Source organism: Macrobrachium rosenbergii, chromosome 49, assembly GCF_040412425.1.
Source record: "Macrobrachium rosenbergii isolate ZJJX-2024 chromosome 49, ASM4041242v1, whole genome shotgun sequence".
Lineage (NCBI taxonomy): Eukaryota > Metazoa > Arthropoda > Malacostraca > Decapoda > Palaemonidae > Macrobrachium > Macrobrachium rosenbergii.
Window position 1 is genome coordinate 11,631,166 of NC_089789.1, and position 15,449 is coordinate 11,646,614.

General features: G+C 37.4%; 1 protein-coding gene across 1 annotated transcript; it reads left to right on the plus strand.

The window, feature by feature from the left end:
* The first annotated feature begins 571 nt into the window (after positions 1-571).
* Positions 572-12,012, plus strand: LOC136832335 (uncharacterized). The gene is made up of 2 exons (XM_067093246.1): positions 572-714; positions 11,802-12,012. The coding sequence occupies exons 1-2, from the start codon at positions 572-574 to the stop codon at positions 12,010-12,012; spliced, it is 354 nt and encodes a 117-aa protein (XP_066949347.1).
* The last annotated feature ends 3,437 nt before the right edge of the window (positions 12,013-15,449 follow it).

The following is a 15,449-nucleotide window of genomic DNA, read 5'->3' on the forward strand; positions in this document are numbered from 1 at the left end:
TCCATCATCAATTACAGAGAAATGGACTGGAAAGACTGGCAAAAAGAGACAACAACGGGAAGGGAAAACAAAAACAGCAAAATCAACCGTTAATACTAGTTCATCAATTTACGTAATATGCATATCACGATTGAGTCAAGTCTGGCGTAAGTCAATAAATAAATATACCACATCACACAAAATCAAGAGTCAGTCAAATAACAAAGATGAGCAAAATTAGACAGTTAAAATAAAACATTACCACGCAAAAGAAGTAACAAATACCATATAAAAATCCCCTAACATTTCAGCTACATCAATCAATAATAAACAATACAGACACCATAATGATTACAAGTAGCATCAATTAACATAAATACTACGCATAACCAAAATACACAAATAACTGAGAAATCAATAAAACAGCACAAATAACAATGACCCAAATTATCATAAATACCAATTCACTCACAATTCATAAATATCTGTAATAATAATTCACAATCCTCTTACAGTGCAAAACTGAACATCTGTGTGTGATGTCAAGACCACTAACAAGGGTCACAGAGGATGACCATCAAGGTCATCGAGAATGGCCATGGAACAGAATGAGTCATCAAAACCGATCAATGACGGCGGAACAATAAAATCTCCACGAGAACAGATGTTCACAGCAGGTCTTTGCAACAGCCAGACTGCTGCCTCAGAGGAAGCCTCCTCTCCACTGATGACTAGGTTAGTCATCAACTTATCCTCAAACACAACGAATTCACATCCTCGAATGCTGCTATGCTGTTGGACCCGGACTCGAAGGTATTATATTTTTCAACTGACGTTCTGCCGACGGAAAGACGTAAATCTAACACAAAATATAAGCAAGCACCACCGGGAAAAGTGCACTTTCAAAATTTATTAAACACAACTCAAGCACTAAACCTTACAATATATATAAATATATATATATATATATATATATATATATATATATATATATATATATATATATATGTGTTGTTGACGTGTGTGTATCTTTTATACTGGATATGTGTTGTGTTTTTGTGTGTATATTATTTTTAAATATAAATTATAAATCTATATACACATATAAAAACATCATGTACACACACATTTATACATACATACAATACATACACATACATACATACACAGACAGAGAGAGAGAGAGAGAGAGAGAGAGAGAGAGAGAGAGAGATTGAGAGAGAGACCCTCTCAACCTAAACCCTGCAGCACATGATCCAAACATCGTCGGGCAACAGTCATAATATGCAGAGATCGAAAACCCTCGTTAACGAAAAAAGCAAAAAAAAAAAATAAAATAAATAATAATAATAATAATAATAATAATAATAATAACAATAATAATAATAATAATTAAACAAAATAAAAAATAAAAAAATCTATCCACCTTTTAAAAGATTAAAAGCGTGACGTCAGTGTAAACAGGGGGAGAGGGTTTGGCACAATACCCGCCGACAGGATGATTGTGAGAGCTCACTGTACCAGTGGACAGGAAAAACAGATTTTTGTTTTTAATCTTTCAAAAACTCTTGTGCGCCAAATCACACGGGTGAAAGGAATGATTCTCCCAAGCGATGATGACTGAGAGGTGGGCACCTCTCTTTGAGAATGGTGTTGTTGGGCATTTTGTAGTTTTTCCTGCTTTTTGGTAGTTTTTCCTGTATTTTATAGCTTTTTGCTGTATTTTTAGTTTATCATATTTGAGAAATTTTTCTGTATTTTGCATATTTTGCCGTATTGTTTTGGTACTTTTTCTGCATTTTTAGCTTTTTCTATATTTTTTTGTAGTTCTTGTTTTTAATGGACCTGTCCCAAAACGAGTTCAATATTCTGTGGTTTATTTGCTGTATTTTTTGTAGTTTTTCTGCCATCTGCATCTTTTTGCTGTATTTTTGTAGATTTCTGTATTCCGTAGTTCTTTCGGTGTTCTGTGGCTTTTGCTGTATCTCTGTATTTTTTCCAGTATTTTTTAAGTTTTTGCTGTATTTCTTGTAGTTTTTACTGCATTTTGTAGTTTTTGCTCTATTTTTTTCTGTACTTATGGATCTCCTCTCTTGTAGGGTAGTGTTATTCAACTTTTTTTGTAACTTTTTTATTTCGTTTTTCTGTTTTGTAGTTTTTGCTGTATTTTTTTTGTATTTTTTCTGCATTCTGTAGTTTTTGCTGTATTTATGGACCTCCTCTCTCGTACAGCAGTGTTGCTGAATTTTAAAAGTAGTTTTTGCTGTTTTTTCTGAGGCTGTTAAGCCATGTACCAGCTCCCTGTTTTTTTGAATCTTGATGGTTTTATATTATTATAATCATTATTATTATTATCATTATTATTATTCAGCAGAGGAACCGTATTCATATGAACAAGACTACTAGGGCCAGGACTTGTAATTCAAGTTTCAAAGAATTTTATCATTATTATTATTATTATTATTATTATTATTATTATTATTATTATTATTATTATTATTATTATTATTCAGCTGAGGGAACCAGATTCATATGGAACAAGCCAGCGCAGGGGCCTTGACTTGAAATTCAAGTTTCCAAGAATATGGTGTTCATTATATAGAAGTAACAGAAAACGTACTAAATACTAGAAAGAATTTTTCACTTATTTAAAATAAAAAAATAAACTAACAAATTAATAAGTAAACATAGAATATGTACGTAAAAATTAAATTGTTAAAATACAAAACCTGTATTAGGCGGCTTGCATGCATTGCATCTCCGCTCTTCTGAATGGCTGATAAATCATTAAAAATAGTGCGTCACAACCAAATTTCCATAATTAAAATTAAATTCATCTTCTTGAAAAATAATGCATTGTTGATAAGAGATAACGATCCTGCATATTAATCAAACAGAAACAACAATATTAAAACAATAATCACATTGCCATTACGACATTGAAAGTTATAGGCCTAGACTGAGCGATAGCAATTAATCTAGGCCTATCACTCTAACAGATTGATTAATTATCCAGTTTTTCAGTTAGTGGTTCGAATAACGTCAAACGCCGCCATTATTAGATTAATGGCCTTGTCTTTTAACGGCCAGAATTCGAAAACCATTATTAATTTTTAGCCAGATTTGCCAGTTGCTGTGTCAGTGGGCGATTTTGCACTTTGTCTCGACAAACAAGATAGCTTTTGCTGAATCAGGTTTTTCATAAAAACAGCAACACAGGTTGCTGAATACTTGTTGTTGGTGTTTTGTATTTTTTTCTGTAGTGAAATAAGTTTTACACACATATACACAATAGATATAAATATAAGCCCCATATATAGCCTATATATATATATATATATATATATATTCCAGACGTTATATATATTTATATATATATATATATATATATATATATATATATATATATATAATAAATTCCCAGTGTTGCCTTCCCTTGGTCACTGAATAATTCCAAAAAACAGTCAATTCTCAAGAGTTCCTGATTTTGGAATCAGACAGTAAATCCTGAATTCCTGGCATTGGAAATTCATCAACTTTTGATTTTTCCTGGTAGATTCGATTTCTGTTGACATCAAATGACCATTGACGTTTGACGCCAGAACTTATAAATGCAGCAGAATAGTTTCTATGATATTTTTGTCGGGACAAATCCTATAACCAATCAGACTGTGTATATAAGAATATATATCGTATATAACATATATTCTTTGATAATCTATTATATATTTATTCATATATTTCCCTTTAAACATCCATCTGGAAAAATGAATTTATTCTTATTTCATTTCCAATACCTATTTACTGTCATATACTCATGAATGTATTTCCAGATACGAATCTTTCCACTTCATCATCCTTCATTCAAGCAGGAGAATGAAGGACCGTTTTATCAGCGAAGTCCTTCTCTCCTTCTTCTTCTCAATCACTTGTTCTTCCTTACTGGTTTCAAAGAAGAGACCATTTTTTTTTCCTCAACTCTCTCTCCCCAATCTCTCTCTCTCTCTCTCGGTAAGCTGACCTAGATTTTCCTAATGTTTTGATCGTCCCCAATCAGCCTCTCTCTCTCGGTAAACCGAGACCAATCATTCCCCGCCCCTCCATCGTCTCTCTCTCAGCTCTCCCTCTCATCGGAGACTCTCTCTCTCTCTCTCTCTCAACTCTCTCTCTTATGGTCCAAGGATAAAGCCTCACATTTTTCTCCTCTCCTCTTTTTTCGCCTCCAATCATTGTCGGTTTTCCCATTTCCAATCATTTATAACCCATCGTCCAAAAATAAGCCCGCCTTCGGTATCATGATGTAACTCAATTTATCTCGCTTGAAAAGGGATCGATTTTATCACATCATATTTTTATCAAACTGTAATTTGAGAATGCTTCTTTCCTTTTTTCATCGTCAAATCCTCTCATGTCAGAGCGAGGATTTAGCAATTTTTATCTTTAATTTGTTCACGATAAACACACACCCGGAGAGAATTAAAATAACTAATATCTAGAGAGAGAGAGAGAGCCATAGAGAGAAAGAGAGAACAAAAGCTGACAAGTTTTATTGTCACAATATCTTCTATTCTGAGGAATGGTTGATAACTTTAAAAATGTTTCAAGATTTTTCAAGGCTGTAGAAATATTAGAACTATATTTTCTTACAGAGGTGTAAAAGTAGACAGGAATATTAAATAATAAGTGTAACAACAACAACAACAACAACAAATAATAATAATAATAAGAAAACAACTGTAAAATGAAGTCATATCCTGAACAATAGGGATAATTAACTCTCTAAAATCTCTCTTCTGGCTCTCTCTTCTCTCTCTCTCTCTTCTCTCTTTTGGAATGAGAGGAAAATCTTAGCCATGTCTATCACAGTTTCATAAAGACAGATGAGAACAGATAAGATCTTGGCGCTCCTCTCTCTCTCTCTCTCTCTCTCTCTCTCTCTCTCTCTCTCTGTCTCTCTCTCTCTCTCTCAGTGTTTTCTGAGAGATAATTTCAGACTTGGACCTGATACCGTTCACTTTCACCAGTCAAACTGTAAAGATGACAGACATTAACAGCTGGGAGGCTATATTCCACTTCTAAATTAACTCTCGTACGAAATAACTCCTCTCTCTCTCTCTCTCTCTCTCTCTCTCCCTCCGAGCTGTCCCTTTTATCTTTTATATCAGACAAGACTTAAGGATACAATTCCACCAACTAAATATAAAAGAAAATGAAGCTTTAAACCTTATTCTAGGACCCCTTCCTGGAAATCAGGGATAACAATATATAAAATAATGGCCGTCAACACCCTCGCCAAAACCCAAAAAAAGGTAAACAAACTTCCTTTATGATGTTGTGACAGGAACTTGTTTGGGACAGGTGTCACCAAAGACAAGCTTTTTATGTTTATATATATAAACAAAAATAAATATAGAAGAGTTCTTCCTCAGACGAAATTAAGAGTGGATTTTATGGTCTGTGGTGTCAGTTGTTGAGTTTAAATTGAAAAATATTTTCTTATTCTTTATATTTAGTTTATGCCGCAGTATAACATAAATAAATTAAAATATATGGAGAATAAAAATAAAATTTTGTAATAAATTTATTCTGAAGACTACATTTGATATGTTCAGCAAAAACATACAAAAAATAAATAAATATATATATAATATATATATATATATATATATATAAATATATATATATATATATATATATATTAATAATATAATTATATACATTTATACATATATGTAAATATACAATATATATAAATAATATATATATATATATATATACCTATATATATAAATAAATATATATATATGTAAAATATTGACAACTATATATATTAAATATATACATAAATAAATATACATAAGTTCATACATAAATATACAAACATACATACGCAACACAACACTGAATAGGGTATAAAATATATAAATAAATAAATCCCTATATATATATAATATAAAATTATAATATATATATACATAAAAATAATGGCTTATATATATATAAATATATAAAATATTATATTATATATCCTAACTGGGCCATATATATTCATATATAATTGTATTATAATAGAAAAGGGAAAGGCAATGGGTCCTGAACAATAAATTTCATTAGTATTTGTGAATATCAAAATTATTGAAATCGCCTTAAAACATATTTAGAAATCTGAATAACCTTATATTTGTTAGTAACTAAAACATAAAATAAAATGCCAGTTAAAACCAATATTGGCTGAATGAGTGAAGAAGAGCAGCATCGACCAGTGAAAGTCTGAAATTAATAGTGCAGGTAGAAAAATACATAAGAGAGAAGAAAAATAAATAGAGATTTAAATCGAAGAAGAGACCAGATTCTTCCCTGATCATTATTCTGATTCTTAAAATATAAATAAAAAAATCCAGTGTGTAAACTATTATGAAGGGTTTTTTATTATTACAAAGGGCGCGATATTGTTATTATTAGTAGTGTATTAATTAAACTGAAATATTATTAAACTTTGATGTTACAAAATTCTTTAATATCCTCTGTATTATTTAATTTCCCTAAGATATGTTGCAACAACGGGTGTGTATTTGAGATACAGGTTGGTTTAACTATTAAATACGGGTTACATTACCATTATGTAAATTAAATTATTAAGCTATTATTATTATTATTATAAAAAGTAAATTACTTGTACATCTGTTTGAAATAAATTTTCATTTTTACAACAAGTGCAATATTCTTGAAAGATTTCAGAAATTGTCAACAATCCTAAAAATAATATTTTATGAATTTAATAACTAAATTCAAGAAATTTGTTTAATCTAGATTTTAAATACTATAACTAAGAACGAAATATAACTAAAAACTGAAGAATATAAACCATAATGAAATAAAAAAAACTAATTAAATTTATTGTAAAAAAGAAAATTAAAATGAGACAGAAATAAAAGGTAAACAAAATGAACTGAGGGTTGGGAGGGACGAAGGCAAATGAAATGATTTAGTCAACAGTTTGATAAAGACATAATAAAAGATAAAATCGTTTAAATTTATCAAGTATGCTGAGATAAATTAGCCATGAAATGTAATTCTGTTGGCAGACCTTCCATATAGAAGAAGTAAATGGAAAACCTTCACTAAATAGAAATCCTTTATTTTCTAGAGATAGAGATTTAAGAGAAAGAAATAAAGAAAGAGAGACTGGGAATTCTGAGTCAATCAAATCAAATAGACAGAGTGAGATATCTTAAATAAACAGGAGATTTAAAAAATAAATATATATACAAACATTCATACATAAATATGAATAATACATAAATTGTTGTTCTATTAGGAAATTATATAAATTTATATATCTTTTTTTTTTTCAGTTACATTAGGAATGGCTTTGTTGTTAAATCAAATAAATAAATAATTCAGGCGACAAAACTTTTAAATAAAAGTCAAACTAAATGAAAAATTCATCACACACTGATTATCAAGATGAAGCATTAGAAAGTTATTTGCCTCTGAAAATTGAAGATGATTAGATATGTGGAATATTAGTTATATATATCCTGAGCGAAAAAAATATCATTGAAATTCGCTATACAATTTATTTTTTATTGAATCACGGTGAAGGGGATAAAGTAAAATAATATTTTACCTGTTTAAAACGCATTTTTTTGAACATGGCAGAGGCACAACTAATATCATGCCAAATGCAAAACACCTGAGTTCGCATTGAGTTGAGTGGGAGGCGATATTGTTATACCTTTAACAATGTGGCCGACTGTTAATTTAATTTGTTGCTGAGATTCCTTCGCTGTTGGACTTAAGGGACGGTGAAAAAAATCAACTAAAAATTGAGTCGGTAACATATAGTAAAATAAATTATTTCCGAAATAAGAGAATTGGATATTAAAATACATTTGTAGCATTCTGAATTAAAATAGCAAAGAAAATATATATATTTTATTGTATATATATAAATATATATATATATAAATAAACCTATAATATTGTATATATATATAGATATTACAAATAAATAAATAAATAAAAATAAATATATATATAAATATATATATATAAATACAAACTGTATATATATATATATAAATAAATAAAATAAATATGTAATATATATATATATATATAATATATATATATATATTGTAAAAGAGTAGCGCCAAAATACGCTATGAAACTGTTCTCCCTTCCTGCTTTGGGTTGGTTTGAACCTTTGAAGGTCGGGGTATAGGGGCTCAGAGAATATAATAGTTTGGGACAGTAATCTGGCTTTGCACTGTTTTCTTTGGTACAGGAAAAGAAAATCGTTTTCTATGATATAGTCGCCGGCGACCTGGGTCAGACATCGCCCCTACCCCCGTCCAGAAGCAATAAAAGGTCAGGCCAGGACAGTTCTTTCACACGCGATCGCTAGTTTAAGCCGAACAAGTCAAGCCCTGCAGGCCTTGCCCTGCCCCTCTTCCGCGCCACGTGATCCCATCGCCGCCCTTTGTGCCCTGTGTTCCATTCCACGTGGCCTTAGAAGACTGCAAGGGGATTGCAAGTCTCCCACACACGAGCTGACATTAAACGGCGGCCTTTTCATCATCCCAATGGGCGCCCTTTCCGCCCCAATCTACGACTTGAAGAAATACCTTGAGAGGGAGGCTACCATTTGTCCACGCTCCCACACGTGGTTCTCGGCAGAAGACGCCGGCATCCCTACGCCCCTACAAATGTGTGGTAATGTACCCAAAACGAGTTGCTAGTCAATAATTAAATAGCCCTTTTGCATTTATTAATTTCTGGGCCTATAACTTTGTGTTCCCTGATATTCCTTGGTAAAAATAGGCCCACGTGTTCACAGCTTCTTTCCTCTGAGTCACAAGTAACGCCTCGGGAGTCCTGGCGCCTTCAGTGCACCCCTAAGTAATTCAAAAATAAAATAAGCATTAGATGTGTAACGTGGTCCAAATATCGTTTCAGAAAGACGCTCTGTAGCAGAATTATCCTTGGTCCGTGTTCCTGGCATTCCCAAAATAAATTTTGAGGACTAACGGCAGTAATTTACCGTAAATTCAGTTAATTTTCCTTTGACCTTGTGTGCTATCAAATATAACTATTTTTATATCCACGTGTTTCACGTGACTTCCCTAGTGAAGAGCCCTCCTCCGTGTACTTTTTTTTGTTTTGTTTTTATATGTCCTGGGTATCTTACAAGGCCATTTTGAGTAAAGTAAATAATTGTGAGTCATAAGATCCAAAACCAGGAAACATATAAAAATGGCGACCTGACCAGTAATTTAAAATGATTGCATCCCCTCTTCCCTTTGTTGTTTGTAGTTGTAATTTGTGAAATCAGCAATTAGCTCAGCTAAGCTGGAAATAAGACAGATTACGAACCTTGAAAAGCCAGCGCAACAGGCCAAATAAATTCTGCGTAAGAAACCAGGTAAATTTAGCGAGGACGCTTTAGAAAACGTGACTAGTCCTAGGAATTTTTTTATAGTAGGGCATGTCCGAGGAAAACGAGAGAGAGAATCGCCGAAAAATTAGCTTTGGAAAATAAATGCATGCGGCTTGCATGCCATTCAATTAGGTTATAGGTAAATAAATCATTAAATAAATAGTGCGCATATTCCTCCTGTAGAAATAAAAAATAAAAATTGAAACTGAATCCTTAGATATAGGCGCGAGAAATCGACGGCAACCACGCGTTCGAAAAGTCAGATTAGCATTGCAAAATGCATTTTTACCTCTCTCTCTCGTTTTAGAAATAGAGCGAAAATAAATATTATACGCCCAGGACGAAAAAAAACAACCGGTCCAGTTGGAAATCCCAGGTGTTAAAAAATTCATTTGGCCCAGATTAATTGGACTAAATGGCCCAAGGAAAACATTTGTTTGTTTGATTTGCTTCAAAAACCAAATTGTTTTGCAAAATTGGGGGTCTGAATTATATGTTCTGTGTTGTTCTGTTTTTTTTTGTGTGTTTGTTTTGTGCTAAAAATACGGCGCGCAAAAATGCCTATCTGTTGTGAATGTGGGATGGCCACCCACCCAATTGCCCTTGAGAATAACACTTCTCCCATAAGTCAGATAAAACTAGCGCCCTCGCGATCAGACGTCGTCTATGCGGAAATAAATAAAAATAATATTCTATTCTTTGTCCCCAATAAATCCGTGTAAATCCGTTGGTGAGTGACCACCCATTTTCCATTCAGTCCCCAAATAAGCCTTGTTTGTCGGTAAAAAGACCTAAATAAATATCAAAATTTTGTAAATAATCGAAAATACCCCGTCTTGTCCCCAATCAGCCTGTTTGTCGTTACAACAAAAGACCAATCATCGCTAATTCATCGTCCCCAATCAGCCCGCTTGTAAAAAAATAAGACCAATCAGCTAATCCGCGTCCCCAAAAGTCCGGCCGTAAATAAATCATTGCTAAATAACCCTAATCAACCCGTTTTGTTGGTCCGTTGCGAGACCAATCATTTTTTCGTCCCCAATAAGCCCGTTTGTCGTAAATTGGGAGACCAATCATTGCCAATAAATCGTCCCCAATCAACCTGCCTGTCGGTAAATCGGAGACCAAATCATCGCTAATTCATCGTCCCAATCAGCCCTTCGTCGGCTAACCAAAAATAATAAATTTATCGTCCCCAATCAGTCCGCTAAAACGTCGGTAAAGACCAATCATATAAAATAATTTATCGTCCCCAATCAGCCCGCTTGTCGGTAAATCGAGACCAATCATTGCTAACTCATCGTCCTAAATCAGCCTGCCTGTGGGTAAAAATAAGACCCAATCATCGCTAATTCATCGTCCCTAATCAGCCCGCTTAAATAAACTAAAAACCAATCATTGCTAAAATCATCGTCCCAATCAGCCCCCAGGTAAAAAGAACAAACAATAATTTCGTCCAATCAGCCCGTAAATCGGGAGACCAATCAAAATAATCAACGTCCCCAATCAGTCCGCTTTGTCGGTAAACCGAGACCAATCATTGCTAAATTCATAAGTCCCCAATAAAAAAAAAAAATCGGTAAATAAAATAAATAAGACCAATCATTAAATAACCATAAAAAATAAAAAAATAAAAAATAAATCGGTAAAAATAAGACCAATAATTGCCAATAAAATCCCCAATCAGCCTGTCGGTAAAACCGGGAGAACCAATCATTGCTAACTTATCGTCCCCAATCAGCCTGCTTTGTCGGTAAATCGGGAGACCAATCATTGCTAATTTATCGTCCCCAATCAGCCCGTTTTGTCGGTAAATCGTCCAATCATTGCAAATTCATCGTCCCCAATCAGCCCGCTCCGTCAGGTAAATCGGAGACCAATCATTGCTAATTCATCGTCCCTCAATCAGTCCGCTTTCGGTAAATCGAGACCAATCATCGCTAAGTCATCGTCCCCAATCAGCCCGCTTCCGGAGAGAACGGTAAATCGAGACCAATCATTGCTAATTCATCGTCCCCAATCAGCCCGCTTCGGAATCGGTAAACCGGGGAGAAATCATTAGACGTCCCCAATCAGCCCGAGACAGGAATTCTGTCGGTAAATCAGAGACCAATCATTGCTAACCCATCGTCCCCAATCAGCCCGCTCCGTCAGGTAAATCGGGAGACCAATCATACGTCCTTTTGAAAAAGGGTCCAAGATTCCACAGCTCTGGGAAATTAATTGTGTGTGTTAGTAGCGTCCTCTCCCGCCTGCAAAATGTCGACACGGTCTCAGCAGAGCGAGGATTTCAAGTTCTTCATGTCCTCAGGGAAGGAACTCGGCCTTTCCGGGAGAGAACCTAAGAGACTGGGTACAGGAGAGGATGGAGGTCATACAGGCAGAACGACAGGCTCAGGAGAGACGAGAAGTTGCAAAGGCAGGAACGAGAGGCAGAAAGACAGGCTCAGGAGAGACAAGTCCGAAGCAGCAAGGCTAAATGGTTCAGAGAGACTCAGAAGAAGCCAGCACGGCAGGAACGGGAAGAGAGAGACAGAACGGGAGGCAGAGAGGCTGGCTCAGGAGAGACGAAGACGCAGCAGACAGACTAGCCCAGGAGAAACAAGAAGAAGCCGAGAGGGAAGAAAGGGGACAAGAAGCATGCCCATGAACTCGCAATGCTGCAACAGAGTGGCCCTTCGCCCTCCACCTGCCCCCAGGGAATGAGTCGACACTTCAGCCAGGCTATTGCCTGCATGCCAAAGTGGACGGAGGCCGAGCCCGAGGTGTGGCTCGACAGCGCCGAGACAGTGTTAAAGGCCTGCCCTGAGTGCCGCCGAACTCTCCTGGTGTTGGGCAGGATTCCTTGGAGGGAAGGCCCTGATTGCCTACAGGGCCCTCCCGCCGGAGGAGCAGGAAAATTGGGAGGTCGTACGCCAGACTATTGCCAAAGCGTGACGAGATAACCCCTGAACGCTGGAGGAGGGGCTGGCGCGGCTAGTGAAGGAGGCCAATCAAACCTGGGCAGACTGGGCCACAAGTCCGAGCGTGCCTCCCACCTGCCAAATGGTTCGAGGCCTGTGCGGGGTTACGACCCTCAACGATGCCATCGAACAAATACAGATAGAGAACTTCCCACTCCTACACCCGGCCGGCCCCTCGCCACGCATTATCGCCGACGAAGCAGCCCCCACCTTAGCTGATTGCTGCCGAATAGCGGCGGATCTATGGGACACCCATCACCCCAGGAAAGCTCGTTGCAGCGCAAAAATTACACCACCCGCCACTGCCTATCGGGTGCCCCTCCGCTAAAGAATGGGGCAATCACAGAAGCCCGTTGTGTGGGGTTCTGTAAAAGATCGGGCATGCCAAGGAGCAATGCCGCAGTAAACCACCCGCGTCTCTCTTTCCGGACAGCCCCTAATAAGTCGCCTGCGCCTCTGCCTGGGGCAGTGCGAGAGATTTCAGCTAAACCTTTTGCACGGTGCAAGGTTTATGGCCACTTCCTCATGGGCAAAATGCCCTACAAATAATAAGGCAGGAACTCCCGCCGTCGCCCTGGCAGTAACGAACTCCCGAGTCCTTAGGCCCTCCTGCCGAGGGTCCCATCTATGTGGCACCTCCTCGAGGTAAATACTCAGCACGCCAGGTCAAGGCATTTGACGACTCTGGCGCGCAAATTTCCCTCATAAGGAGGGACAAAGTTCCCTATGGAGCTATAATGACCGCCACGCAAGCTCGTCACCATTGAGGGCATAAACGATTTTAAAATGATCCTCCCTACGGTCCAACTGAGGTCACCCGACCCAGAGCCAGGACCCTTCGCTTCTGCCGTAAGCGAACACATTCCAGGAGACTATGACGTCCTCCTGGGCCAAGACTTTGCATCCCCTTTCAGCCACAACCATTACGGGGTCCCCATTCCCCAATAAATCATCCAAATCCGAGTCAGTGCCCGGCACGCATCAGTGCCAGTGCCGAGGTCTCAGCCAGATCTCCTTCAGGAGAATCTCGGCCTTCAACTCCTCTGCCAGTGCCCTTCGGCGCACTGAGCAGTGCCAGTCTCCGTCCGTCCCTAGACAGACGAGACCACCACCACATCGCCACCAGCGCCAGCGCCAAAATGTCAGTGCCTGAGCTGGTCACCCCTGCAAGCAAGTCGACCCCGCCCTCCGGCCGTCCTCCTCTCTCTCGCCGCCCGCACGCTGATTCCTCCGCGACGTCATGATTCTGCCCCGCCTTCCTGGGCGATGAACTCTGCGATCTGCGCCGGTTAATGTCCGAGATGGCGAACAAAAATTCCTGGGTCAGTTGTCGCAGCAGCTGACCCAGATGGCACCCCTTGCCGCCTTTGGCCTCGGGCCCTCCGATTCCCGGCCAAGGACAACGGTCCAAGGAGGAGAGGTTCCTGCGGGCGGAGTTACCACGGGTGTGGGCGATCGCAGGTAGTCCACAAGGAGCCCCGAGAGCTCTTCTGGCCCAGTGCAAACTTGGCATAGGGCCCCCATCTTCATCTCTTGAACGTCTTGGCACCTTTCATCCAGGAGAGGATGTCAAGGCCTTCCGCTATCTTCTTCCTTTTCCTTTGGAATCTCTATCCCTCATCCTTCTCTATCGATCTTTCCTTCACACTTTCTCATTTACTTACACCGCAAGCGGCAGTTAATATATGGGATATCATCCCCTTTTGAAATGTATAAATCATTTTATTTTGAAGCAGTATAAGAGAGACAGAGTGGGAAGTGGCACGCCCTTACGCCCGTCCTTTAACAAGGCAGGCGTGTCAACTCTTCCTGAAGGGGGTCGCGCCCTTTGGTTTCTTTCCCCGCCCTTGGGCTGAGAGTTAGCTCTGACCGTCGTCTGTTACGACGGAAGTTAGAAAAAGTAAATCATAAATACCTCACTCTGTTATCCTTCATTTTCTACGTATATTATTTACTTTTGCATTTAATCTTTTCTTTTTTTTTAACGAATCTTGAGTCACAAGACTCCTGCCCTTACAATTTTAACGTTACCTTTTTAATCCCACAGGTGCGGCCGCCCTTTTAGTATGAAGTAATATCCTTCGTTGTTGTTCTGTGTAGTTTCCTTTTTTTTTTTTTTAATTTACATTTTTTTTTTTTTTGAGTTATCCCTGTGGAGAATGTTAGCCCTGTCCATTTTCCCCTTCATTTGTTTATCCTCCCATTTATAAGTCGAGTAGTCTATTTATAGCTTACACCCGAGTTGTAAGCTGCAGACGTAAAAATTTAGCGTCGTTTAAGTTGGCGAATTAAAACCCGCGAATAATCTCTCTGCCTCACAGCTGTCAAGTTCTTGTCCCTTCAGATTAGCGTTCGTGGGAAATATTAGTTATGCTCGTCGAGCTTGTGAACAATTGGAGGTCGATTGAAAAGAAGAATTGAATTCTATTATTACAATTTTGGTAAAGGGATATTATTTAATACCTACAATGTATTGTCACGAATGCCGCCTCTTCAAGGCACAACTAATAGCATGCCTGTAATTCCAGGATAGCATTAAGGAATCAGTGGGTTTACATTTGTTTCCTTTTAAATTCTGCCTTGTATGTTTTATTTTGTTGTTGTTATTTTGAAATTTTGAAGTGTTCTTTGTTTATTTTCTTTGAGCGCCTTATTACCCCAGTAAAGTAAATCAAATAAAGAATGGGTAGAAACAGTACTTAGGAAGTATTTGAGCAATAATTAATTTGCAAACAAGTTCACCCTTTTATTGTATATTCTAAATTGCACTCTGCTCTAAAGTAAACCTTCAGTTTGTTATTGATTAGTGTGGCATCAGGGTTTTACAAATAAAGTAAAGTAAAGGTTGTAGCAAAGCAAAAGATAGAATAAAGTCGAACGTTTTCTTCGCTCATTATTGCTGTTGTCAATATTCGCACCTGTTTATAGGTGTGAATATTATCTTATCAGGAGCTGTAAAGAGTAGCGCAAAAATACGCTATGAAACTGTTCTCCTTTCCTGCTTTGGGTTGGTTTGAACCTTTGAAGGTCAGGGTATAGGGGCTCAGAGAATATAATAGTTTGGG

Coding starts and splice junctions, on each gene's coding strand:
- LOC136832335 (XM_067093246.1), top strand. CDS start 572: ATGGCCATGGAACAGAATGAGTCATCAAAACCGATCAATGACGGCGGA. Junction 715..11,801: donor TCCTCTCCACTGATGACTAG/GTTAGTCATCAA, acceptor GAGGTCATACAG/GCAGAACGACAGGCTCAGGA.